Below are 25,775 nucleotides of genomic sequence, written 5' to 3'. Positions count from 1 at the left end.
ATCGATATCGATTTGCTTTTACATTTCTTATATACACTAATGGATCATTTCCCATTGCTATTTCCGGGCTGATTAACTTTCACTGGCAATTGCTTATTTTTATTTTTAACTTTGACTTTTTTTTTTAAATTATGAATCAACCGAGAGAGCCATTCAGTTTGTGAGGATTTTTGAATACCAAAAATAGTTGAATTAAATATTTATGTAATGGTTACGTTATATTTTTTGATAATGTAAATTTATTGTTTAAAGAAAAAGACTATTTGGACAAACTGGAGTTGTTATTCAACATCCACTTTCCCTTGTCCATAATTATTTCTTCAATTTTATTCAGCCAATTTATTATTAGCTGCTTCAAAGTCATGTTAATGCAGTTGATTCTCCGAAAGAATTTGAATTTTCGATAAAAATAAAAGACAAATTCTTTCTTGTTCTATTCGTCCTACCCTTCACTTCCGTTCTTCGGTTTCAAATGAATTTTTTTTATTTAAATACGTTTTCTATTCACAGAACGTTCCAACAACGAGGCGAGAGAGGAAACACGCACGGAAGGTATACCAAAGAGCATCAGGAGGCAAAGGTATCTGGCTCGTAAAACGTGAACGAACGTACAGAGAGCGTTTGTTCGATGAAGAGAACGAGGTACCGAGCGGCATCTAAATGAAGGAGACCAAGAAAGTCGGGGAGGTATGGCAATGATGCATTCATCGAGGATACTGAAGTCACGAACGCGCCCCAACGGACGTCGTCGCGAGCATGGAGGTCGACATCCACGAGAGCATGGTCGGTGCATCTTGAAATTTGCATTTAAATTTTTTTTATATTTCCACGTTCATGTCTTCATACTTGGTGATGTCTTGTAAGAGCTTCTTCTTCTGATACTGTTGTAGCTATCGGAACAACATCGAACAGTTCAATGTCAGTTAACCTCGATCCCGTGACTTCCGGATGCCCATCTATTCTAACTGAGACTCATCCCAGTTGAATATCGATCATAGCTCTCTACTGAAAAATGTCTACCTATCGAAATGGCTTGCTCTGAACTTGATTTCCAATTGATCACGGACGACTGGATAAGCTGCAAGACTTCAGGAAGGTGCCAAGGTATAAGTGAAACTACTTATGGATAACTGTTTTCTGGCAATTGATTTTTCTTTTCTTTTTCTTCTAGGTATTTTTTAAAAAACAGCACAATAAAAATCAAAATACCTCAAGCTTGTTGATGCTTTAAAGATTATCCAACAGTTCTGAAAAACTATAGGCTATGGGCAATTGATAGCAAAATGATGAATCTAATTCATCAGAGTGTATTTTAATGCTTATAAAAAAAAATTTAATAAAGCTTTCTAATGACATTTGTGTCATGACTGAGTTTTCTACCAACAGCAGAAAGATAGACAATTGAAAAAATGATTGATAAAAAATAATGAAATTTATGTAACTTTTTCTCATCAACTGACAAGTGATCATTAAAAAAATAAGACCATTAAAATGCAAAAGTAAAAGTATTTAGCTTAGTTTCCGCTAGAAATTGTCGATGCACTTGTTGACTTGAAACACTGATAAGGAAGAAGTTAAGATTAATCGACGTACTTATATTTTTTACTATACTGGTCGTATTTGTTAATGAAAGTTTCTTCATTTAGAGAGTAAAAAGTAGATATATTGTGCCGTAAAAGAGTTTGCACGCGTGTGTGACCTATGGGTTTTAAGTTCCATTAGCTGTGGGATGCGCTTCGCTTTATTGAAGTCGATTACGACGATCAGTGCGATATTTTAGCCTCGATACGGTGAAACCAACCGTCCAATGTAGGATGGGTCGCTCCTTCGATGTCTCGCTGAAGCCTAAGTGCTAGTGATCGAGTAAGAAAAAGCGATTGTCGATGTGTCGACATTCAAGAGAGGGAGACACATCTTAGTCTTAGATAGTTATATGAAATCATGGAGAATTGATTCTCCATTCTTGGAAAATTGAACTTCAAAATTATTCATGCGATTACTATCGTAATGTCTTATAATATCAATTCATTTTTATTTTACAACATCGACACTATTGACTTTATAAAGTTAAATCATTATTAAATAATTTAACGGTTAATTTATTTTAAAAATAAATTATTATTCCTTTTAATTCAAATGTACCAAATATTTTGAGGATTTTTTTTTATTAAAAAAATTAATTATCAATACTTAAAATAAGAAACTTGGTTATTAAAAATAATAGATGGATGTGAATGTAAAGATCAACAGAGAAGAAAAATATTCTTTCATGTTCTTAAGCATGTTTATTCAAATCCTCATGTTGTAAGCTGCTTTCAATCATTAACGTCTAATTGAATAAAAAGCAAGTAAAGGATTTTTTGGCCATAAAATAATAGAAAGGAAAGCTACAAAGTTCTCTAGAAGATGTTATCTGAAGCACACACCCTCGCTGTAAATGTACGGGCTCTTCTTACATGGGACTCGGGCACATTGCACCATAATATTATTAGATAAACGACGGTACTTGTATATGGTTTACATAAGCGGCCGGCTTGCTGTGACCCCGCTCGCCTCTTCGTAAAGATCCACGCGTTGAAAACGAGAGGCGAATAGAAGAGATATAAGCAGACAAGGAAGGACTAAAAGACAAGGAATAAAGAGGGAAGAAGCTCTTTTCTGATGCTGTGCCAGAATATATATAAAGTAGATAGAACGTGTGGATGTGAACGACAAGTGCGAGTTCTTCGTCCTCTTCATCTTCTTCTTCCTCCTCTAAACCGGAGGTGCTTGCTGCACTACCTTCACCGTTCATCTTCAAGGGGTTAATGGGGTTTCAGGGAAATTGCTTTTACGCCTAAGGATACCAACGACTTCGTAATGGCGAGTCGTGAGAGCCCACATGATGAAAATAAAAAAAATCTTTTTAAACAAAAGAAGATAAATAAAAAAATTTTAAAGTTTTAATATTTGTGAAGCTAGTAAAACACATAGATGAATAACTGCATAGGAAGAAATGTGAAAATTTAGGTGATGGTTTTGGAGATGTTACATGACAGAATGATGCATCGTAATTACCTGGCGTCAAGTTACAAGACTGTATAGAGGTGGTCTCTCGACTCCAGTTACCGCGAACGAGTTTATAATCGTCCGGTGCGAATAGACAGATCGCTTTCAATGGCTATGAGGAGGATGATTGAGACGTTTACTCCGTGGGCATTTGGCTTAACCTTAGGGAGTTATATGAAAGAATGTTGAAGTTTATCATTTTTACTTTCCACCAAACTCTCTCTATCAAATGAATAAAAGGGTAAACGATCAATTTATCATCACATTTCATGCTTGCCATTTTTTTAAAGATTTCCAGAGCAATTTTTATTGAAGTCTGTTACATCATTTCCTTGATTAATTTTAACAATTACATTACTCAAAAAATTTTAATGCCAAACTATGTAATGTAATTTGATCAAATTAATGACATTTAAATAATTATTTACAATAAATTCTCAAGATTTATCTGATGATTTGAATTTGGAGAGTGAAATTGATATAATGATACAAATATTTATGATAAAAAAGCATGTTGTTTTATGATGATTAACATCTGTTGACTTTAGGAAATTTATTAAAATGAAAATATTCATACATTCCACATGAGCATCTCAAGTAAAATGCAATTCAATTTCCCATATTTTTGTAAGCCAATAATTTTTTCGATGTCTGTCTGGACGTGGATGGCATCGTGAAAGTAGAAACAAGAAGCGATACGGATCATACTCTGTAATACGGTCTCACAACTGTCGATACACGATAAAGGAGGAAAGAAACATATAAAAATAAAAAAATGTGGTCCCTCGATACTCGTATACTGACAAGTGACGTGTCTCCACCGGAGAAAAGTTTGCTCGATTTCCTCGGTGAGTAGTCCGACGTGATCGAAAAGCCAATGGACCAGAGTTTATTCTGAGGTAAGGTCCGGGGGCTTCCCCGCCTAATGGACTCTGATCGCTGTATCGATTACCACCGATTAAGAGCAATCGATTGCGTACCTTGTCAAATTTGTCAACGGGTGCGAGACTGACCGCAGGACACAAATATTCTCTTACGAAACTTTTAGTAAAACTCTCCTTTTTTGTTGTAAAAAATCTATCAAAAATGTTAATTCTTGTTTTATTGCTCGCTTTTTTATTCCATCCAAGGAAATAGAGTTAATTTATTTTAACTACCATATTAGATTGTTGTTTATTTACAAAACAAATCAATGAGTGAAATTTCCTACAACTATTCAACATTTTTATGCTTGCACTTCTCATGTTTCAATTGCTTCATTAATTACTTACTTAGATATCAATTCAAAGTAGCTTTTTATGATTGATAAAAATATAGATAAATTTGAATCATTTTTAAATAGACAAAAAATATAATCAATTTTTTGATAGTATATACGAATATGTGATTTTATAAAATTGATAATGATTTTTTTCTCTAGTGAGAATCGCTGATGGATAGTCTTGGCAGCATTGGCAGATCGTCGATCAGCAATTTACGGCCCACCACGGCGTTAAACGACGCGCGCTGTAGGAGAATGAGTCAAGTCGTGCCGGCTCGGCCCAATTACTTTAAATTGAGTTATAACCGGATCAAATTGCCGATAATTGGCGATTGCATAGCTTAATCGGCATCCCCTTTTAGCCCCCACTTGTTTTTCTCCGCCCCACGTGCCTTAACATCATCTTCAGAATCATTTTTCTCAATTATTTTTTGCTAAACTTACTTTTACTCTTTTAATTGGCAGAGAATACCTTGTAAATGCGATCTATCGATTAAATTAAACTTCATCAAACTTTTTAACATTTTTGGAATATTTTATCTATATTAATACATTGAATACACAGTTTTTATCAATTATTATTTAAAGTACTCATTAAAGTGAGTTGTTATCGATGGTTATAATTACTTGATTGAATTTTAACAATGTTTCAGAAATAATTTTTCTCTTCTTATTATTGAATCAGCAATTAATCATGATATTATATCAATTAATTTACTTATCGCAATAATAATCCAAAAATATTTTTTTTATTTATAAATATAATGTAAGTTATTAACATAGTAGTTTAATTAATAATGATAAAAAAATTTACAAATGTGATAAATTATAAAATTTTCCATGTAAGAGTTCAAAACGTTGTCACTAGATGTTGCTAAAACCATATGCCAGAAGCCATTACAAATACCAGTAATTCAAACTTTAGCATTTTAAATTTTTTATTACACTCAATAAGACTTTTTAATTTAAAAAAAAATGAATAAAACATTGGAAGAAAGTAAATCGATCAAAATCAAATTAAATGGTGCTTTTGTAATAATCTAAATCATAGTTATTCATTGGGTTGAATCAATCAACCTCCGATCTATCTTCAAGTAAAATAAACACATTTTCTTGAAATCGATAATTCTTACGAATCATTAAATGTTAAATAATCGTAAAACACAAACTAGACAGCAAAAATCTAATAAAAAGAACATCTGACCTATCGGTAAACTACAGTAGCAATTTATTTGATGGTTTTGATCCAACATATCTATGCCACGGAGATTATATTAGTATTTATATTTCATGAAGAAAAAATGAGATTAAATAAAACTGTCAGTTGAAATTTAAAGTGAATAGCATGGTAAGATTTCTCAACTCATGCATAGAGTCATGACGGGCTTGAACGATTGCTTATATTGCCGGGTGGTGGTGAAACCTGCAGTCGCAAGTGAACTGACGCATTGCCGTTGGCTTCGACCGTTTGTTATCCATTGCAGACAACACGAGCACATGGCAATTATTGCACGCACGTGCCAATTTAAATTTGTCAAGAAAAATAAAAAGTAGTTCTTTTAATTCACTCTTACCACTATTTCTACGAACCAATTTGTCTGGTAGTTGATGAAGAAAGCGTTCGAATTACCTGTCGCATTTCACTATTAATTATAATTAATTGTTTTACCATATAATGAAACTTTCTCAATATCAGCACTAGTCGATGCTCAACACATTTATTATTACCATCACCATTTGTTGAAATAAAAAATAATTATCCGATTTGTATTAACAGGTATTCGTGTAGATGAAGTTGATGATAATAAAGGAATAATGTAGATGAAGCAACGAGAAAGAAAAATGATTGCGCATTAGTTTATTTTTGATGATGCATAAATAGTTGTACGATTGATCAAAACAGGAAAAAACACACGACCTGGCAAGGTCAAACGTCACGCTCTGTATAAGCAAGTATCCGTAACTCAATGATTTTGCAATCTACGCTTCCTGGTGCAATTGATTGATGGTACCTGATTCCTTACTTACTAGCAAGTATCTGAGCGTGTTTAGTGCTGCCTTCTATGCTAAGAAACTTGTTGACTGGTTGCATTCATGTGCTGTTTGAACGCATAAAACGTTTATCTTATAGAGAACTTAAGACTCAAGGTTAGTCATATAGAAACCATGAAGAAGTGTGTTCGATTTCGCCCACGGTAGTGCTGCTGAGCTTTTCTCATCACTGATTTATATGCCAGCTAAGTGATTCCGCGTGTGGAGAAACACCAGTCTCTCTCTCCTCCTTCTACTTCTTCTCTATATACTAAAGAAGGATTTAGGATTAACTCTCAGTCATAAATTTTCTAAAAGAAACATATAAGAAGACGCTCTTCTGCTCTTTGACTTAAACATTAGGTTGTTACGTTGTTAAAATTAATAGAGGGAAATTTTTTAAGTGAATAAAAAATCATTTCATTACTTATACACGTTAAGAAAAAATATTTATTTCGTTGCTTACTGGCCTCATCATCACCTCTTATTTACTATTATTTACATCAATATAAAACCACGGCTTTCATCATGATTTTATTTATTTACAAAAATATAATTTGATGCTAAAGAGAAATCGTACATTTCAATAAAATTGTGTACATTAATTGTAAATAATTATTTCTATTAAAAGAAACGAGTGGATAAATTTTTATATAATTTTATTAAAATTTGAGCCTATGGTCCAGTGTATACTTAACAATAGAATCTAACAGTATTAAATACTCTCTTTTAATAGATATAATTATAATAAAAAAAAAAGAATGATTTAATGAAATTTTTACCAGCACTACTGGTTATATTTTACTTCTAAATTTTACTCTATATGTATACATTGTTTTTTATACATATAAATATTTTTTTTGAATATATTAAGTCACCGTACTACTGGCCTCCTTATGCATAGACTTCCATCCATACAGCGTTAAAAAAAAAGATGAGTTACAAAAAAACATAATAACAAACACAATATAATCTTTTTGCTATCTAATCGGTAATAAATTAATTGTCATCGCGAGTTATTAAGTATATACAAATTGAACACAATTTTTGTGGATTAATTAGTGAGTCTAGCTCACTTGGATTACATAAAAAATAATTTAAAGAGAAAGAGGGACCTCAGTGGGCCTCTTTACACTGAGTGTTAAGTCTAGAGGTTTGCTCTTAGTAGTAGTTTCTTCAGGAATATTATTGCGACTTTCAGGTCTAGTTTCTTGCTTTTGTTCAGGAGTCCTGCTGGGTCTTGGTGAACTCCTTGTCGACCTGATACTAAGATCGATGGGCTCATCTTGCTCGACAGCTAAGCCTCCAGGGCTCGGGCTGACGAGAAGTAAATCTCCACCTCTTGGCGAATGTTGAGATGCTGCTGGAGTAACAAGCCCAGCTGGAGGGTAAACGAGACCCAATCCAGTATGTGGATGGAAGCCAGCAGTGAGAGTAACTGTGGCGTTTATTTTTCTAGGAGGAAACTCACGTTCTGAGAGCGTAGGTGAAGCTGAAGTTTTGAAATAACTCAATGCAGAATTGCTTCGAGACTCATCGTGATCATTGCCATCAATAGAGGATGCTCCACTATCGCTTGGGGTATCAGCAGCTCTTTTGTAACTTGGAAGGAATGGACGAAACTCTGGAGGACTAGTGATTTCCTTGTGAGCAAAGTTCACAGGGAACATAGGCGAGGTCGTAGGGTGCTTGTAACCAAACGACGGTGGCGTGCCGTCTCTCGGTGGGGTTCCAGGTGGCTGATGTGGCTGACCCGCACGTTCTCGCTCCTTTTGCCAAGCGAGTAATCGCAACTGGTTTTGCAAAGCTACATCGTCTGGATGAGGTGACTTGTTGCTACGTTCACGCTCCTGCTTCAGCATAGCCACGTGGAGCAGGTGGGATTGAAGTGCCAGATCTTCTTGGCTTGGTGACGTGCGGTCTTTGTCTTTGAAGACACTTTGACTGGTGTGTGATGGTGGTAGGAAACCAGGAAGAAAACCAGACCCAAATGAAGGAGTGGATCCATGATTATTATGAGTCTGTTCCTGGAGAAGACAATGAATCTTAAACCAATTGGATCTTCTTCCGTATCGTGAACCTGACTTGGACATTCCAACCATCAGACATTTGCGTAGTCGGCATGCCTTGCAAGCTGTTCTGTTCTTCTTGTTGATGACGCACATCCCTCCATTCTTACACTCAGATATGCTTCCCAAGTTGTTGTACGTCCGACCGAAGAAAGACTGCAACAAAAGACAAGAAAGATTCAGTTATTGCTGTGCTCTACACTTGATCGACAATAAATGCTTGAGTTATAGTTGATGGCAAGTATCGGGAGGCTTAGAAGTTACCGGCTTACTGCCGTTAAATGGGCCTGTACCTTCACGCCAAGTATATTCTCCACTGGATTAAACGTCAGGACTTAATGTTACGCGCGTCATGAGAATTAGCATGCTTTAGACAAGAGAGCGGGGTGAATAAGAAGAGGGAGGGCATACGGCGTGGTCGATCGTAAAGTTAAACGCTTGTCGGCCGACGATAAAACCGCCTTGCTGAGAATCACGGCCATAGAAGAGCTAAGAAGCCGCACGCTCACACGGTCATCGGCGACTAATTTACGATCCTGCTTTTGAATCTTTTGTATAAGCCTGTAACCGATAAGCAAGCATTTTGACTCCTTCATCATCATCTAGATTTTTATTTTAATTACATACTTTTGAAGAAAAAATCTAAATGGGCATTTTATTTTGATGGAAAATAACTCTTCCCACCCGGAATTGAAACCTCTGATCTAACAGTCTAATTTGGACTCTTTTTCTTTACTAAAAAAAATATAATAAGATGCTAAATTATACTCTCCGGCTTTACCGAAGATAAATAACCTTTGCTGAAGAAGTGACACCGTAACCTGTTTCACACAGTAGTGGTACTGACAGCATGGATCATCTGGCGTACGAGCGGTCACCATTCCGTTGAGTCTACCCCCACGATCTAAACTAAAGATTGCTACCGGAAGATTACTCCTCGGACCCTCGTCCGTCTGCTAACTTCAGTACCGTGCCAAATGCAATCCTGTGATTCTCCAAGCACCTAGAAGAGACTTTATATCAAGTATACTATGTAAAATCATCTACACACATAGGATGATTTTATGGTCACGCTGCATCCAGCTCAAACGATGACGCGACATTTTCGCTCATTGCAAATGTTGTATCCGTGAGAATTGTCTCTTTCGCATCTTTCTCAAGCACTTGCAAATTCTTCAACGACCTAAAAGTGTCTGATAACTTTAATATGAATACCCAAGACCGTTAGACTTTTTGTTCATGGATCCGTTATCATTTCACCCACTCATTGCTCCTTTATAATGTCATATCACCATTTTTTAGCTAAACTTAAATTAGAATTTAATTTGTTTTCTCAAGAAATAGTTGATCAACATGATATTTATGACCCAATGGTAAAAAGTATTGGCGTAGTTTAGGTTTTTTAGATACTTGATGAAGAATCTAAAGAGTCTAAAGCAATAACAGAACATTCGAATAAGAGAATGTATCTAGTCTTCCGGATTCCGCAGTGCTCGTGTCTGTTGCAGCAGAAGTTAAGCAAAGTGAAAGAACATTTACTCGAGTTCTATGAGGCTCAAGTCGAGGACAAAGTTTTTCCTGAGCAATTTTATGGCCTCTACAAATCGCACCGGGATTCCGGGCGTGCCAACTGATTTGAGATAATCCCAGTTGCCTGTCGGCGCGCGACGGATTTGTCGCACGCGACCCCTAAATGGCAAACAGCACCGGTTCGTTCAAAGCGACGTGTTTTGCTAGTCGAAAAAAAAAAAAAATTAAATCTCGCGAAATCCTTCGAACTGATCGTAGCCACTCTGAGACCATTATGTAACGATTTAAGCGAATCCCGTTGTGCACTTGTGTGTAGGTTTGCTGAACATTTAATCCGGATTTGGAAGAAAAAACAGTAGCTATAAGTCAATCAATATGTTTTCACACCGTTGACTAAGAAAAAACAAAAATTACAACTAAAGTTTTTATCAGCAAACAATAAACACAATGTTGCAATAATATATTGAATTACAGTGCAGTTTTACTATTAAATAAAGCTGAGAAATAGTTGATGAAAAATTCCAAACAATTTAAAAAACAAATAACAGAAATGATTCCTGTAGCATTACAGTGATATGTTCAAGATTATAATTATTTTCCCGAGGGAGTGGCTTATAATCCCACCTCATTATTCCAACGTTATAATTTTTGAAATTTTTACAAAAATATGATTGACTCAAGCTCTCGAGGAGTTGGAGATGGTTCATTTGAGCTTCACGTGATCCGTGAGACTCTCTTATTCCATACACTTCTCCAGGTCCATTTCACCTTTTCACGAGCATCTTCTGCTGAACATAACAGATAGTCTACTCTCTGTGTGCGCTCTCTCATCTACTCGTATCAACAATCTATATTAAGGACGTGGGAATGTGAAATGGCCTGTCCAGGCGCTGTACCGGCAAGTCGAGAGGAGCTTTTTCTATCTCTTTCTCTTTGTGTATACTCTCAGATCCACTCATGTACTCTAGAGTGAGCCCGGTGTGGTCGTGTCCGCTGTCTAGAACCCGCGGGTGAGAGGGTCTCGTGTCGCGCGTCACCGACTTGACCTCGCGAACGGTCCGAGAGTACACACACGCGCATGCTGGAGAAGACCAACGAAAGGTTCCCATAACCACCTGCTCGCGTCATCACAGGATTATGTTCTCCAAGACGTGCTTTACCATCTTCACTTCCGGAATCACTTGTAAATATGGCTATGCATGATGTCATCCTTTTGAAGAACATTTTCACGACCATTCCAAGTGATTGCTTTCTAATTATTGGTCATTGAGCTCAACACTTGATTCATCATCGCCTTAAATACTTGTCTAATTTTATTTATTTCATTATTAAACCATTCAAAATTCAACATTCAATTCCTTGATGATTTCATACACTCATTAAAGTGGTGAACAAATCATGCTAAAAAATTGCAGTTATTTTTCTCACACAAGAATAATAAATTTGATTTTATTAGAGTAGGTATTCGATGTTTATCCTACTTATTCTGAAGACTCATCGGCGATTTCAATGACTCACCACCTGATCTCCTTCCAGTTAAATAAGATCGTTTCCTTCCTAGATGGCATTCCCCATGATGACTCGACTGGACTTGAATTCAATAAAAAAATTTGACAGATTTTGTATTGAATTTTTTTCCTGGCAATGATTCAAGTGTATCTGGAACGCACGAGTGGATGAGACCTTGAAGACGACTGACTCTGCGTGTGTTTGGAATGTGAAATGTTCCACTCTCGTTTTCTTTCTGCGGTCTAGAATCGAGTCAGGAAACTCGATGATAAACAATTGCTGTTTTTTAAACATTAAACTGAGTATTCAGAAGTTTTCCAATCATTCATCAGAAAGTAAAGAATTGGAACTCAAGCCTATTTGTCCTGGGAAAATTAATATGACTATGAATCAATTTATTTCATGCCATAAAAAAGACGGTGAAGTAAAGGAAGCCACATCAAGACGAGTGCAGGCATGATTGATAGAAGAATTTACACGAGTTTGGGATAACTTAAATGGTAGTACATCCAGTGCAGAAATAGTCTTGAGCAAGTCGTGGAGTAATCTATTTATTTATTGAGTCTGAAGTCTCGATTCTAAATAAATACTTTTTATTATCAATTCACCGTAGGATCAGATTAAAATACCAGTAGAAAATAAATACCATCGATATTGAATTGAATTGTAATCGTTTGGATGAAATTGAATACTCTAAAAGCAATTTTGATTATCGAATCACTTGGTATTCATTATAAAAATCACGACAATCGAATTGTGCAAGAAATCGTGCATAAGAATCGAGAACACGTTACGCATTCATCAAGTTCACCTGCTGCAATCCAAACTCTTCAATAAGGATGAAGAAAAGAATTAAATCGACTTATTTGTTTGAATGATTTTTTTTCAACATTAAACTCAACATAATTGACTCTAGATTCTTGCGGTTACTAGCGTGACTTTATCTTTAAAGTTGATCTATCGAGCGCACGCGGCAAGTCAGTAAGAGAATCAGAAGAGAGTCAAGTCGATCTTTTAAAGCGCAACTGTTCTCTCTGAAGCATGAATCGATCTGCCGTCAATCTTCACTCGTAAGTCGCGAGACGCTCCAATGCAGGATCAAAGACACGTGTGTTTATTTATATATGTAAAGACGTTGCCAGTTGGTGAGTCTGTGTAGCAGATGAAAGAGTACGCAGGACATTTTCCATCGGCTCGTGTGGAAGATCCAGAGAGAAGCTGATGCAAGCAAATCGCTCGAGACAAATTCTCCTCTCCCGTATCGGTCTCTTGGAGTTCGGGACAAGAGAAAAAATGTTGACTTACGATCCTGCTACTCTAGTGTCTTACCATAAAGGTACGGAAACTACTGGCGAGAGATCTTACGTGATGGAGTCCAAAGGATCACCATCGGCACTCAATTGGCATTCAATTCTCTTTCATATACTCCAAGTCATACATTTTACGATCAACTCCTGATGCTCAGAAATACTGAAAAAGGATCTTCTCAATGTGAAAACAAATATTTTTTCTTGCCATGATTTTTTTTCATGTCACCAATCGTTTTTTGCAGAATTTAAAGCTGTGAATTATGATGAAATGATTTTTTTTTCTTCAACTAGAGATAGATTTTGTTATTGATAAATTTTAGAATCAATGTTAAATTTAATATCGATTACTTTTCATTAGAGTATAATAAAACTAGTGATGCAGGGTATTGTGCAGTGTCGTGTCATGATTTTTTACTTTTTAGTGGTGACTCTTTGAGTTTTTTACAGCCTGGTTTTTTCCACGTTGACTCTGGGATGTTCACGGCGCCAGAGAAGATACTGTGATACCGATCCTTTCGCGGAGACAGAATTTATTTGCTCGTAAAGTCGTCGTAAAGCCACGAGTGTCGTCGCCCGAGTGGTTTGGCCCACATACGAGGTCCCAGGGTTCATCCGTAGGTGGGCTTTCGCGGACTTACGGAGAAATATAATCACTAAATATACATACGTATATGTTCATAGTCGAGGATAGAATAAATATATGCAGAGAGTGAAGGAAAATAAAGGACGATCGTAAATCGCTCTCTTATGGGTGTGATCTGTGATCTGTGGTTCGCCGCGGTTTCTTGGCTTACATACGATCTTTTACACTTGTGTATTTTGTGCTGTTGGACAAAAAAAATGTCACGACTTGGACTTTTTTTTTTCAACTTATTTTTTTCTAAAAAACAAGGTGATGGCAATTTTCAATGAGTTGAAAAGTATTAATTGCTGCTCATTTAGAAGTTATTGGAATGAATCCGATTTTTTGAATTAAAAATGTTGATGCATCTTCAAGTCTTGAGGCACCTAGAGTTCAAAATCATTGTTTTCAGCGAGATATTTATGAACTTTTTTTCGTCTTGCATATCTTGAGAACAAAAAATAACATCGACTTCGAACCAATTTCTTTCGACGTATAATTGTTTAATGAACACTTGATGAGGTTTGCAAAAAATTTAAATTAGCAATAAATAAAGAACTAGATGATTTGAATACAATATAAATAAAATGATCTTTAGTCTTTGAATGCATCAAATAGGAAGTTAACAGTGCAGATAGACCAATGAAATTTAGTTTCTTCTTTCAACAGCCGACTATATTTTTTAAAATTTCAGAATTCATCCCACATCATGAGAAATGACTCTTTTCTGGCTCGATAATTTTTCTAATTCATTCATCTTCAGACCACTTGAATTTTTTAGTCAACACGTTCTGTGCTAGAATGTACTTCTCGAAGAAAATAGAGATAGAGTATTTATTTATATCGTCATGTTAACGATATCGAAGAAAAATGCACAGTCGACTTCTGAGTAAAAGCAAGTGTCCACTCAGGTATACGATACCCAAGTGCTCGGAATTGCGAGCAATTAAGTGACATATAATCACTGGTTGGTATTCCAAGGAAATAGTCGCACGTGCTCAATGTTTACTTGCGGAATCCCGGCTTTATGATCCATTTAATCACACGTGTCTCTGGCAAATATATCCTTTACTTAACTTTATCTCTTAGCAAGCTTCAATCTTGTAATCCACAGCTTATCGTAACAGGCTTAAAATGCATTTCCTGATCTACTCTCCCACATCAGGAAGTAACCTAAGTGTCTTTTACGATCACAGGAAGCGAGACAACATCGTCAAGTCACAATATATCAACCTAAAATGATGATAATGCAAAGTGACTTTTCACCGGTCACTAAAACGGTATTCTTGACAATTCTTTGTCCTCAATCATTTACGCACCATCGCGAGACTAAAAAATGAAGAATTGTCGATGAGTCTGAGTCATTGAAACTCTCTCGAAACGTCTTTTTGGTAGCCCGGGAATTTCCACTGACATTCTTGAGGTCGCATAAATTTCAAAGTCCATTGAATTCATCAGAAACAATGCAGCTGGACTTCATTTACATCATATTGGTTGATATTTACATCGGCCTAAATATTCCAGAAAAGCTGATGACCCTTAACGAGGTATGAATTTGGGTGCATATTATAATAAGAGTGGAGGCCGTATAGAATATCAGAACAGAGGAAAATCACCGTTAATATTCATATGAATTTTTACCACGGCCGAAAAGCATCTTCTCGTGCTCTCCTCACATTATTCCTTATGAATCTTTTTTTCATTGCTCCATCACGAAACGCGAATTTTTGGGCAATCTTCAAGCCCTGAGAACTCGCCAGGGCAATCAAAGGGTCAGGAATTTTCAACGATACCTAGCATTTGAGGTTAAAAAAATGATTTTTTTAAATAAATGATTGTAAGGATGCTAATAAAAGAGTTTAAATTACTGTTTAAAACTCTATAAATTACTCTAATTATTTACAAAAAAAAAAAAATTGCTGCGCTTTCTTTTGATGAATATTTTAGCATGGAAAAAAAGTTAAGGAAATAAATAAATAAAAATTGGATAAGAAAAATATCATCCAATTAAATTGTCATGAGTTGTTCTTTAAAAAGTGTTTTAATTAGCTGTAAGGCTCCAGAATTTAGTTAAAAATCATTTCAGACATTTTAATGGGGTTCTTGGATAATTTTAATGACCTTTTAATTATTTTAAAAGCAGTGACTGACTTTTACGTCTACTAAAGTCGTTAAACTAGCAGTGGAAGAGTCATTATTGTCATCAGGATTGATGTGAACTTTTGTATTCATCTCGAAAGCTTTCGGGTTATAGGGTTCGCCTGAGATATGAACCATTTCCCGGCGGTTCGTTCCAGTCGACAGACGAAGTCACGGTGAAAGGATTCGTGAAAGTGTATATACGGTAATCGAAGTACTCTCTGTGCGAATATTGTGTACTGAGTGAGGGAGTGAGAATAAGAACATCATAAAGTCGCTGTTATAAACATCATTTATATCTAACTACACTTCCGCCAATCATTTTTGTTGTTACTTTCTGAAGAGTTTGATTATTTTTGTTTGTTGTGGTTTCAATAATTTGTTCAAAATTAATATTTATTTTTATCATCATTTTAAATAGATGAGTTTAATAGATGCATAAGAAATGTACAAAAAAAAAATAAAGATAATCAATTCGATTCGCTTGATTCCGTCCACTTACGGATTCGAGACGGGCGCGAGTTTTTTTCATAACTTTTGCACCTTGCGCTTCAACTCGACGCGTCGATTAGTCCCGGCTTATTAATGCGTTTTTTTTAGACGAATTTAAACATGAGATTGGGACAGTAATTAATCGATTATTATTGATCAATTACACCTAGTCATCATTTAAGTTCTATTATATTCTAAAAAACTGTTTAAAATTTTTTTCAAGCCTCCATTTAACGTAAATAATGATTAAAAAAAAATTTTAATCAATCGTGAAATAATTTTTTGTTGTTTAAAAATTCATTCCTTTCCTCACCTTACAACCCTCACAGGTAAATGCTCCGAAATGGAAGCCTGCTGCAGGCTCGCCGCAAACCTTGCACTGTTGGTTCATCTGCAATTACATAAATTACATTATTCGGGGATTATTATACGGTGGCAAGTTTCGAGATTTCAAGGACGATGAAGAAGAAGAAGAGAAGAAGAAGATGAATAAATAAGAGAGTTGAAAAAAATAGTGAAAAAGGAGGAGAAAGAAATAATAATAATAAAAAAGAGAACAAGCGGGGGAGGAACCGGTTTGATGATGCACCTTCTCAAAGTTCGATCTCTTTCGAGAGACCAGTCATAACTTTAATCCAGAACGTACGTTTTCTAGTCGCTATCTACCTTTTTCTAGTTCTTGGATTAAAAAAATTTTACGATCCACCGAGTCCAACGAGTATTGTAGATTTTATTTATCACGATAATTTAAAAAATAAAAAAAAAATATTCTTGATTGAGCAGATTGATCAGTAGGTATTTTATTGTTTCAGGTTGTTTATTAATTGAAAGAATAAAGCAATAGTGATGATGAGAAACCATTAGAATGAACTTGGTAACAAAACCAAGTCTCATCTGAACGGAAACTCGTTCTCTTGGACGATACTGTTTCATAAATCAGCGCTATCTGCCCGCCCGGTGCCATCTGCCTGACGGAGTTTCTTTTCTCCTCTTATACTATATATGTGCCCTTTCCTTCCCCCTTACTCACCACCTCACATAACTTCCATACACTCATATACTTGTCCGGACCCATTTATTTTTTTCGAGTAAACTGGAATAAAATTAGGCCACGATCTGATAAATACTGAATTTTATGACTTTTCGGGCCTTTTTTTTCCCCTTGTTCTCTTAAAATATTTTATTTTTATCGATTCATTCACCACCATAACCGGCAGTTGCTGTCTAAAAGTCCTTCATTATTTAAATTCGTGAAAATAACATGATTACAATCATTTTTTTGTGTCGTTAATTTGTTATTAACTCAAATGACGATGTTTTTTTGCACTAATAAGTTTGTTTTTTCATGATTAAAATCAATTTAGAAAGTAAAGTAATTTTATTGATAAGATGATAGTTTTGGATTATTTACGTTTGAGAAATAAATAAGAGCTAATTAGGAACTTTAGTGAAAGATTTCTAGTAGGAAGTGAATGTGTAAAGATGAATTTGAAAGCATAAAAGAGATGAATAAATGAAACTTAACGAATATTTAACGTGACTGTAACTTTAAGTGTAGGGTCTGAAGTGTAGTGAAGGGTTGTTTTTATACAACACAGACCGAGTATTTTAACGAGAATTCACTCAGTAATTAGAACTCTTGGTGGACTTAACAGTGGACGCGTTGACTCTCTTGGATAATTACTTTTAAAGGCTGCAACCAAGAGACTCGACAATGTCCGTAACATATCCTCTTTGTCTGCTTGTTATTGTCTTTACTTTCTGCTGCTTCGTTAACGTTTACATTTTTTTTATACCAGTTCTGGTTAAAGACACCCTTTAACCTCTGACAAGTTGCTCCATTTTTATTCTTACTCTAATGGGAGAAAATATTTTTTCCTTTTTCTTATGAAGAAAATAGTAATATCTGTTTAATTTCGGTCATTTTACCGTTAATAAATTATTAAAAAATATTCGGCACACGTTTTAGCCCCAAGAATTATACTTTTCTAAGACTTTCTCAGAGATGTAATATTAATCGAGCATCTAGACACGTAGTTTTTTGCCTGAGGATGAGAGATATGCAAAAATAATAAAAACGTGGTTTGTAAATTGATTTCAAAGTGACAGATGTTATAACGTAATTTTACCAAAAATTAGCTTTCGATTGAGATAAGACAAGAAATTGTTTAAATTGTTTTTAAATTTTTTATTTTAATAATAATTCTGCATTAAATTATTTTTTTAATTTTATCATAATAAATAATGTATTTATTTAAAAAAAAAAACTAATTTAGCATGTTTTTGTGCCACTTTTTTCAGGAAAAATATTAGCATAATTCTTTAAGAGACTGGTTAAACTTTTTTAGACAAATAATTAGGATATTTTGAGACATGAAGATTGAACTACATTACAAGGGTTAGAACTCGTACCCTAGTTATATTTTCTACGTCAATATTTGCCGACACTTGTACGTTAATGAAGTCAAAGAACACGCGTGTGCCTCAGTCAGCGGCAAAAGACCTCATTTCTAGATCAGACCGACGTCAAAAGTCGAGAGAATAAGAAAGAAACGATGAGACGCGTTCATATTATATTATATACAAAGTTCCCCCTTTGGATTGTTCCTTATTGTCTGTTCCCTAGCACGACCTCGTTGACTTTTGCATTTAAGGTCTGGCGTGGAAAGATGAGACTAAACTGTAGAATATAAAGGAAAGAAGACTATGAAGATGAGGAGAGATAAAAAAAAACATTGACTTGAGGGGTGACTGTCTTCTGCACCCTACTCTACTTTACGCACCATTAAATTCGAGCACGACGTTTATCCCTTTCATGACCTCTATCCTACATTTTTATCTTCCTTTTCACTTCTTTATATTTTTTTATACATTATCCCCTCTTCTCTGCTCGTCTTCAACTCCTTTCTAACCCTCGATTACTCAACCCTGATTCTTGTCACTCTCTACCTGATTTTTAAGCTTGTCTCTTTGACTTTGGTGAACTGAAAAACCAATAAGAGACTTGTGGACTTTTTCGATGGGGTTCGTTGACTAATTGTCAGGCGAATAAATACTTTATTGGCTTATCGGAAATTTTTCAAATGTAATCATAACTGTCAATACTGATATTATGATGAAAAAATTTTTTTTTGTTTTTTAATCAAGTTTTAATTTTTTTTAATTAAGTCATTTTCTGTAATTTTTTCCTTCGATGTGAAAAATAGCTTTAGAATACTTAACTATTGTGGCTAATTAACTTCCTGATGAATGAATAAAGGAAGTTAATTCTTAAAACATCCTGATCTTTATGAGAATTCATTTTATTTCAATTAAAACTCGTAAATTATTTAAAATTACAAATTAATGACTAAATAAACTGAAATGAATTTATTTTTCTGTTTAGGTAAGATTTTTTGGAGCATAAATGGTTTGGAGAACAACTTTGGATGGCTGTGCATAAAGAAGGAGGTCCAAAGAATGCAAGAACGAAGGAGAAAAAAATGTTAAAAATCATGAGAAGGCAATTTTATGAAAAATCTATTTACAAAACATCACAGTTTTTGACGCCCGGTGATTTGTATCTAGATTCGTTTTTAACGATCATTCTGATGGATGGATCGACGTCCCCAGGAGCAAACTCAGAAGTTTAAAAGCCTCGAGACAAGTAGAGAGAGGGTCCTTGAAAAATGACGCTCTTGGAAATAATAAGTCGGGGGACGAATATATCTCCTTCGGTTAATGTTTTCGCGATTCACAATGCTCTCAAACCAGGAGCTAAAAGCAGACAATTAATAACTTTCACAAGAGGATCGTTTATCGCGACAGTTTAGGCTTGTTGGGTTTGCGGGTAAAAGGGGATACACCGAAGGAGAGAAATTGATGCACAGAGTGAGAGAAGAGGAAGTTGGAGAAATAGAAAAAAATACGATCAAGAATAAGGGAGAGGAATGACCGAGTGTAGATTTTTTAAGAGACATTGTTCAACTCCTCAAGCCGTGACCGATTCGATTTTTAACAGGACTTTGAAACCTACATTTGAATTCCGACACTTGAATTTTTCTTTAACCCTTTTTTCAATTTAACTCGTGGTTATGTTCACTCTCTTTCTCTGGGAACACATAACGTCCTCGTATTCCAATTCGTCTTGCCTTTAAATTCGATTGCCAGCTGTTTTTAGCATTAAAAAAATCGTAGAACAGTTGGACTCGAGTATTTCCTCTCTGGAGCATTCCAATTATTATTACAACAAATCTTGAAATAATGTTTATCCTCTATATCCAATTCAAATAATTCTTATTCGTCACATCTAATTTTATTCAATTAAATTTCAATAATTACTTTAAAATAATGTAATGAAAATTACACTGATTTTTTTCTTCTTCAAACAGTATTGTTGCTTTGCATTGCAAATTCTTCCTCATTATTCATCCTGATACATTTAAAAAAATATCCTCAAATATTTAGAATACATCTGAAGCTTTTAATCATCAATTATATAATTTCCAACACCTAAAACAGTATTTAAAAATTTATTTTCAATATCATTTTATTTATTATTTTTTAAATTTTCTTATTCAGATGACTTCTTTTCTTGTAACTCTAAAATATATTCAGGGTCAATGATTCAAGAGGTTTTGATACAATTGTCCAACCCAAGAGTTCTAGATGACTCATTAAAAATCAAACAGGGAAAATAGTAGGAGGACATGAACGAGTTAAAAAGAATTAATCTCGTGATGTAAATCAATTCGTGGGAAGTTGTGTAATGTGTACTTATTATTTTATGCTTATATTATGTATCTTTAGATATACTAAATGTATATATATATACCTTGATACCTAATCTATTTATTCATATCTAAATGCGGAAAAATAATATTTGTCATTAAACTATTTTCTGTCGACTCTAAGAGTATCATTCTCACGGTAATTTTCAATTAACTTTACATAAACTTGTATTGTTAGGTTGCATCAATTTATGCGCTTCAGTTATTGTTCTGTCATTCAACGGAAACGATGCAAGGATTTTCCCATCAGTACATTGGCACGTGTCGATCTCACAATAAGTCTATTATTATCTAAGTGATAACATTTTTAACGAGGTAAAATTGGAAAATTTTGTTTCAATGATAATGAGACATGATATTTTTGTTAGCGATGATAAGATCGTATAATTACATCAGATACTTTATGTCAAAATAATGTGACGAGGCCACTTTCACCATGAAATCATTTGAGATTCGTGCGTCAATGCAATAATTGGAAAAAAGAAGGAAATTTTGTTGAAGATAGTATATTTTTCTCTGATATTAATTTATTTTTTATGAGTTGTGTAATTTTATTTTTATTGCAAAAAAAAATCCCGGTTTTTTTGCTGCCAGGATCTGATATATTTTTCAATTGAATACCTTATAGTTTCATGATGATTTAGAGATTACAAAAAAATGAGATTTCATTATTCTCTTAATTGATAATAAATAAGAGCAACTAATGATAGAGGATCATATTACTTGATAAAAAATACTTTAAAAGTCATTTATTTTTAAATACAATTACTAGGACTATTTTTATTGATCATTGCATAACAATCAACTTGAATTTTAAAGTATTCAAACCGAGAAAATTGAAGTAAGCATCAGCAGAGGTAGAGTCGTAAAGAAATAGGCTCAAAGGGTTACAAGTGAGACAAAATGTCCATGGATAAAGGGTTGACAACGTTGACATACCACAACCCTATGAACGAATTTACTTGAGAATATAAATATAAATTTCGAAACAAAAAAAAACGATAATAAGAACAAGAGGAACAGTAGAGAATACGCGAAACAACACCACAGTAATAAATATATTTTGACATGGGAGAAACCTTTGTAAAATCATATGCATAATAATTGTAACGCTTTTGAGACACTGATCCTTTTTTCTTCGGAGCTTTTGTCCTCGCGAATTGCAAGGAGCAAATATTATAACAACAGAAAACCGACCACAGCATGAGGGATCTTTTAATGTTTTCATTTGACTTAGAAAGAGAGCACGTGTGTAAAGCCAAGAATTATGGCACTGAACTATTGTGGTGATGAAAAAAAATGTTGAATTTAAATAAGAGTCAAGAAAAGTATCTGATGGGTATGATGGTTAAGTAGAGATGATAATTAAGAGAGATTTTAACGTCATAAAGTCGGTGTTACTTGTCTACACGGCGTCGAAATCACCCGGCACTTACCTTTAGTTTCTTTGAACTCCCACGCGGTTTGAATCCGGTTGATAATAAGCTGGTAGTCTCTTATAATTAATCACAAACACATAACATTCGTCTTTACAACACTTGTCAATAGTTCTTGATCACTGCCAAATAATTTCCGATGCTTATCTGGCTGATGATTGATCAATCGGTTCGAATCGATGCAAACTTATCACCAAATAAAATGGTTTAATTGACTTCAAAGTCTACCAATTTAGTTAAAATAGTTGTTAATTCAACAACAAAACTATAGACAACGTTTAAGAATTATAAACGTCCGTGGCAGCACGCAAAAGACACACCAGGTGCGGCCACGTCGATGGACGGGAGAGGACTAGCGCTCTTGAAGCGCTGCGACCTGTTCGCCTGGTCGAAGGTGCGCTCGGCAGTCAGCTGAATTCATTTATCGTAGTGGGGAAAATGGGCCCGTCCATTTCACCACGCCTTCTAGTCACTTTGCCAATTGGCAAAAGCTAAAGAAATGTTCTCCACCAATCCCATAGCATCCTGATCACTACCGGACCGATCTGAGATACTCCCAGATGTGATCTGTTGGTTCCACTTCTCTTCACTCCAGTCACAGCCAGGTGGACTATCTTCAACACTTTGACGATACTGAGTTTCAGGTTTTCTACCAGTTTTATCATCATGTGAATTCTCGTTTATTTGTAAGAAATGATTGTCAGTTATTTCTAGCATTGACACTTTGCTGTTTCTAACCTCGAGAAGTAATAAATTTCATTTGATGTAGGGCACACTAAGCTATTGGTTTAATCTGACATTTTTCTGCTAAGACAAAACTGGTCAATGTGTCGTCTTTGTAAAATTCATCGAGCTCTTCAGGTATACATCCAACCCTGTGCTTGGACATTCAATTTATTGCATCGGTAACCAACTCCCAATACTTAGGTCAGGAAAGCGAATAAATAGCTGGTAGTGGGGATAATCCAGGTCACTAAATTACTTCTTCTTAGTTGTATAATTTATTTCGCTCCTGCTTCCACCTACAAAAGTTATGTTGGTATCCTCTTCACAATTGCTCTAATTTAAAAGTCAGGACAAAAACCAAAAGTTAACAGAGTTGCTAATCGCTTCATTGTCGTCTCAAACAGGAGACATTTGAATAATTGATTGGTTTAGGAATATGAGGGCATATTGGTGTAGACAATGACATAATGACCGTTACCTTCCTGGAAAGGTTCCATTGAAGGAACTTTTAATCCTACGTTAATCCTTTCGCCTTTCTATTTCCGAATATTTAGTCCATTATAATTTTTATCCATATTGCAATTCATAAATGCAGACCATCCAATATGCTTAATATGCTAATGTCGACTTTAAGAATTATTTTGAAATTGTTGTTAATATGTAAGAATTAAGATGTGTTTGCAGCATACTGTTTTATCATTACTTCTTGCAAAAACTGATTAGATTATGCTTATTATTATCAACTTTCGAAATTGTACACGTGTTGAGAGTTTAGGATACATTTATACTTAGATCCGATAAAATGTCGAAGTATGCTCGAGGCTAAATCGAGCTATAAATTAAGGATAATACTTAAGTTGGGAATTAAAACGACACAAGAAACTGGTTTTCTCCTTTTTAATGACATTTTTTTTTACTTCATCGTAATTTTGCTACATAAAAAGATACTTCTTAAATATAATTTCGTTTATGCCAAAAATTTACTTAAAAACTATGTGAAAAAAAAACTACATTAAAATTACTTCTGAAAATTTTTATTGTCCACTTTAATATTAATATTACTCTTATTAAATGTACCATAAGTCAAATTAATTATTTCTGAAGAGTAATCTTCATTATTATAACTGTTATAATCAATAAATTTCATTACAATTAAAATATTTTTTTTTGTCTTGATAATTTAATTTTTTATTTATCGCTGTATTATTAATTAATAAAATAGCATCATTATCGATGTTTTCATATCTTATTAGCAACAAATGGCTTTCAATAACAACTTCACAATTACATAATTTATCCGAAGATTTAAATGGGAATCTAAGAAATGAAAAAAAATCCCCAAGACCAGCAATGATTTCAAAATTAATTCTCACATTTTTCTAGTAATTAAAATGACAATATAAACAAACTAACAGTTCAATAATTACATTGATTTATTTTATCACAATATTTGTTTTCTTAAGAAATCATTTTATATCATCTTACAGTTATTATTCAATTTTTTCTGATCATCGCAATGCTCATCAATGAGTCTTATTAATAATTATCATCAGATATTTTTTTATATATTAATATATTAAAACATAATTAAATTAATTAAATTAATAAACGATTCTTAGAATTGAACAATTTCTATTTAATATTTAATATTAAATTATAAATATTATTTTATTATTCAATATTAAATTGAATATTTTTATAATAATATTTGAAAAAAAATATTCATTATTTATATCCCTAGAACCCAATACATCATATTAATTCCACCAAACAAACAAACAACAATTTAATAGCCTCCTAAAAGACAAAAAAAAATTCATAGCCAATAATCGATTATCATGCTTATTTAAAACTGCTGTTTTACATTCCTCCAACTCCTTCATCTGATTTATTGTTTCTGTTAGTGAAAAAGAAACATGGTACTATTTTCTCAATACCTGAATCAATGTGACAAACATGGTAGGCGCGTTTGGATTGTTGATCAATTGGCTGTAGTTAATCCGGATCTATGAGGAGGACGTTACTTGCTTTTGAGTATTATGATAGACATTACAAGTCGTTTCTCATTCATTCCACGTACCTACGCGGTATTATATAGGCAGTTTTACATGTATAGTTGCAGTGCTGTATAGAAGAAGTCTAGTGGTAGAATCCGTCGGGTTCACGCGCAACACTAAAGGTTTGTACTCTCCTGTATATGTCCGTTCATGTGGAAGAACATTCGAGGAGGCAGATGGGGCTAATATGAACTCGATTCCATGTCAGAGCGTTCACGAAGATGAACTCATTCTTTTGGTATATCTGTTCAGATGGAAAGAAACATGATTTATCATCTACTTACAAATGCTCTTCCAATTTATTATTCTCCATATTATTACATACACTCGGGACAGAATTACGTTTATTCCTTCCTTTTAGATGATTAACTGAATATTTTGGCTTTTGATCAATTTTATCGTTAAAAAATATCACACTCACCCCATCGATTTATCAATTTTAGATTTAATGAATCCTTCGAACTTTAGCCATCATTTTTTTTCCTTTAAAGCTTTTCTCTTCTTGGAGTAAAAGTGAATGAGGATGGTTTATAAATTTGTCAGTTGCTGCTGTCATGAAAGAAAACATCAAAATATTGAGTTCTTCAAAACATCAACTTTGTCGTTTTACTTTGAGACATATGGTAAGCAGTTGTAAAACAATTCTGTCAGGTACATCTGCAGTGTAATAAAATTTTTTAGGAATAAAAGAGCAATAAAAAAGTAGGAGAAAGGTTGCGGAAAGAAAGGCTGAATTTTTCTTTCAAGCATGCGGGAAGTATGAATAATAAAAGGAA

At 34.3% G+C, this 25,775-nt stretch overlaps 1 protein-coding gene and 1 long non-coding RNA gene across 2 annotated transcripts; one reads left to right on the top strand and one right to left on the bottom strand.

Annotated features, from left to right (window-relative positions):
- The first annotated feature begins 531 nt into the window (after positions 1–531).
- On the top strand, positions 532–20,289 carry LOC118065935 (uncharacterized). The gene is made up of 3 exons (XR_004690204.1): positions 532–783; positions 891–1,104; positions 19,397–20,289. It is a non-coding gene; the product is annotated as an uncharacterized lncRNA (long non-coding RNA).
- LOC118065933 (protein embryonic gonad-like) lies at positions 6,764–22,581 on the bottom strand. Its single transcript, XM_035081559.1, has 3 exons — positions 22,217–22,581; positions 16,325–16,402; positions 6,764–8,565 (listed from the first exon to the last, which is right to left on the bottom strand). The coding sequence occupies exons 2-3, from the start codon at positions 16,400–16,402 to the stop codon at positions 7,438–7,440; spliced, it is 1,206 nt and encodes a 401-aa protein (XP_034937450.1). The 5' UTR covers positions 22,217–22,581; the 3' UTR covers positions 6,764–7,437.
- Positions 22,582–25,775: the final 3,194 nt, after the last annotated feature.

This window comes from Chelonus insularis, unplaced genomic scaffold (assembly GCF_013357705.1).
Source record: "Chelonus insularis isolate UGA/USDA-ARS -01 unplaced genomic scaffold, ASM1335770v1 contig_324_pilon, whole genome shotgun sequence".
Classification (NCBI taxonomy): Eukaryota; Metazoa; Arthropoda; class Insecta; order Hymenoptera; family Braconidae; genus Chelonus; species Chelonus insularis.
Note: the sequence above shows the minus strand (reverse complement) of the source record. Positions and strands in the feature narration are given on the sequence as shown.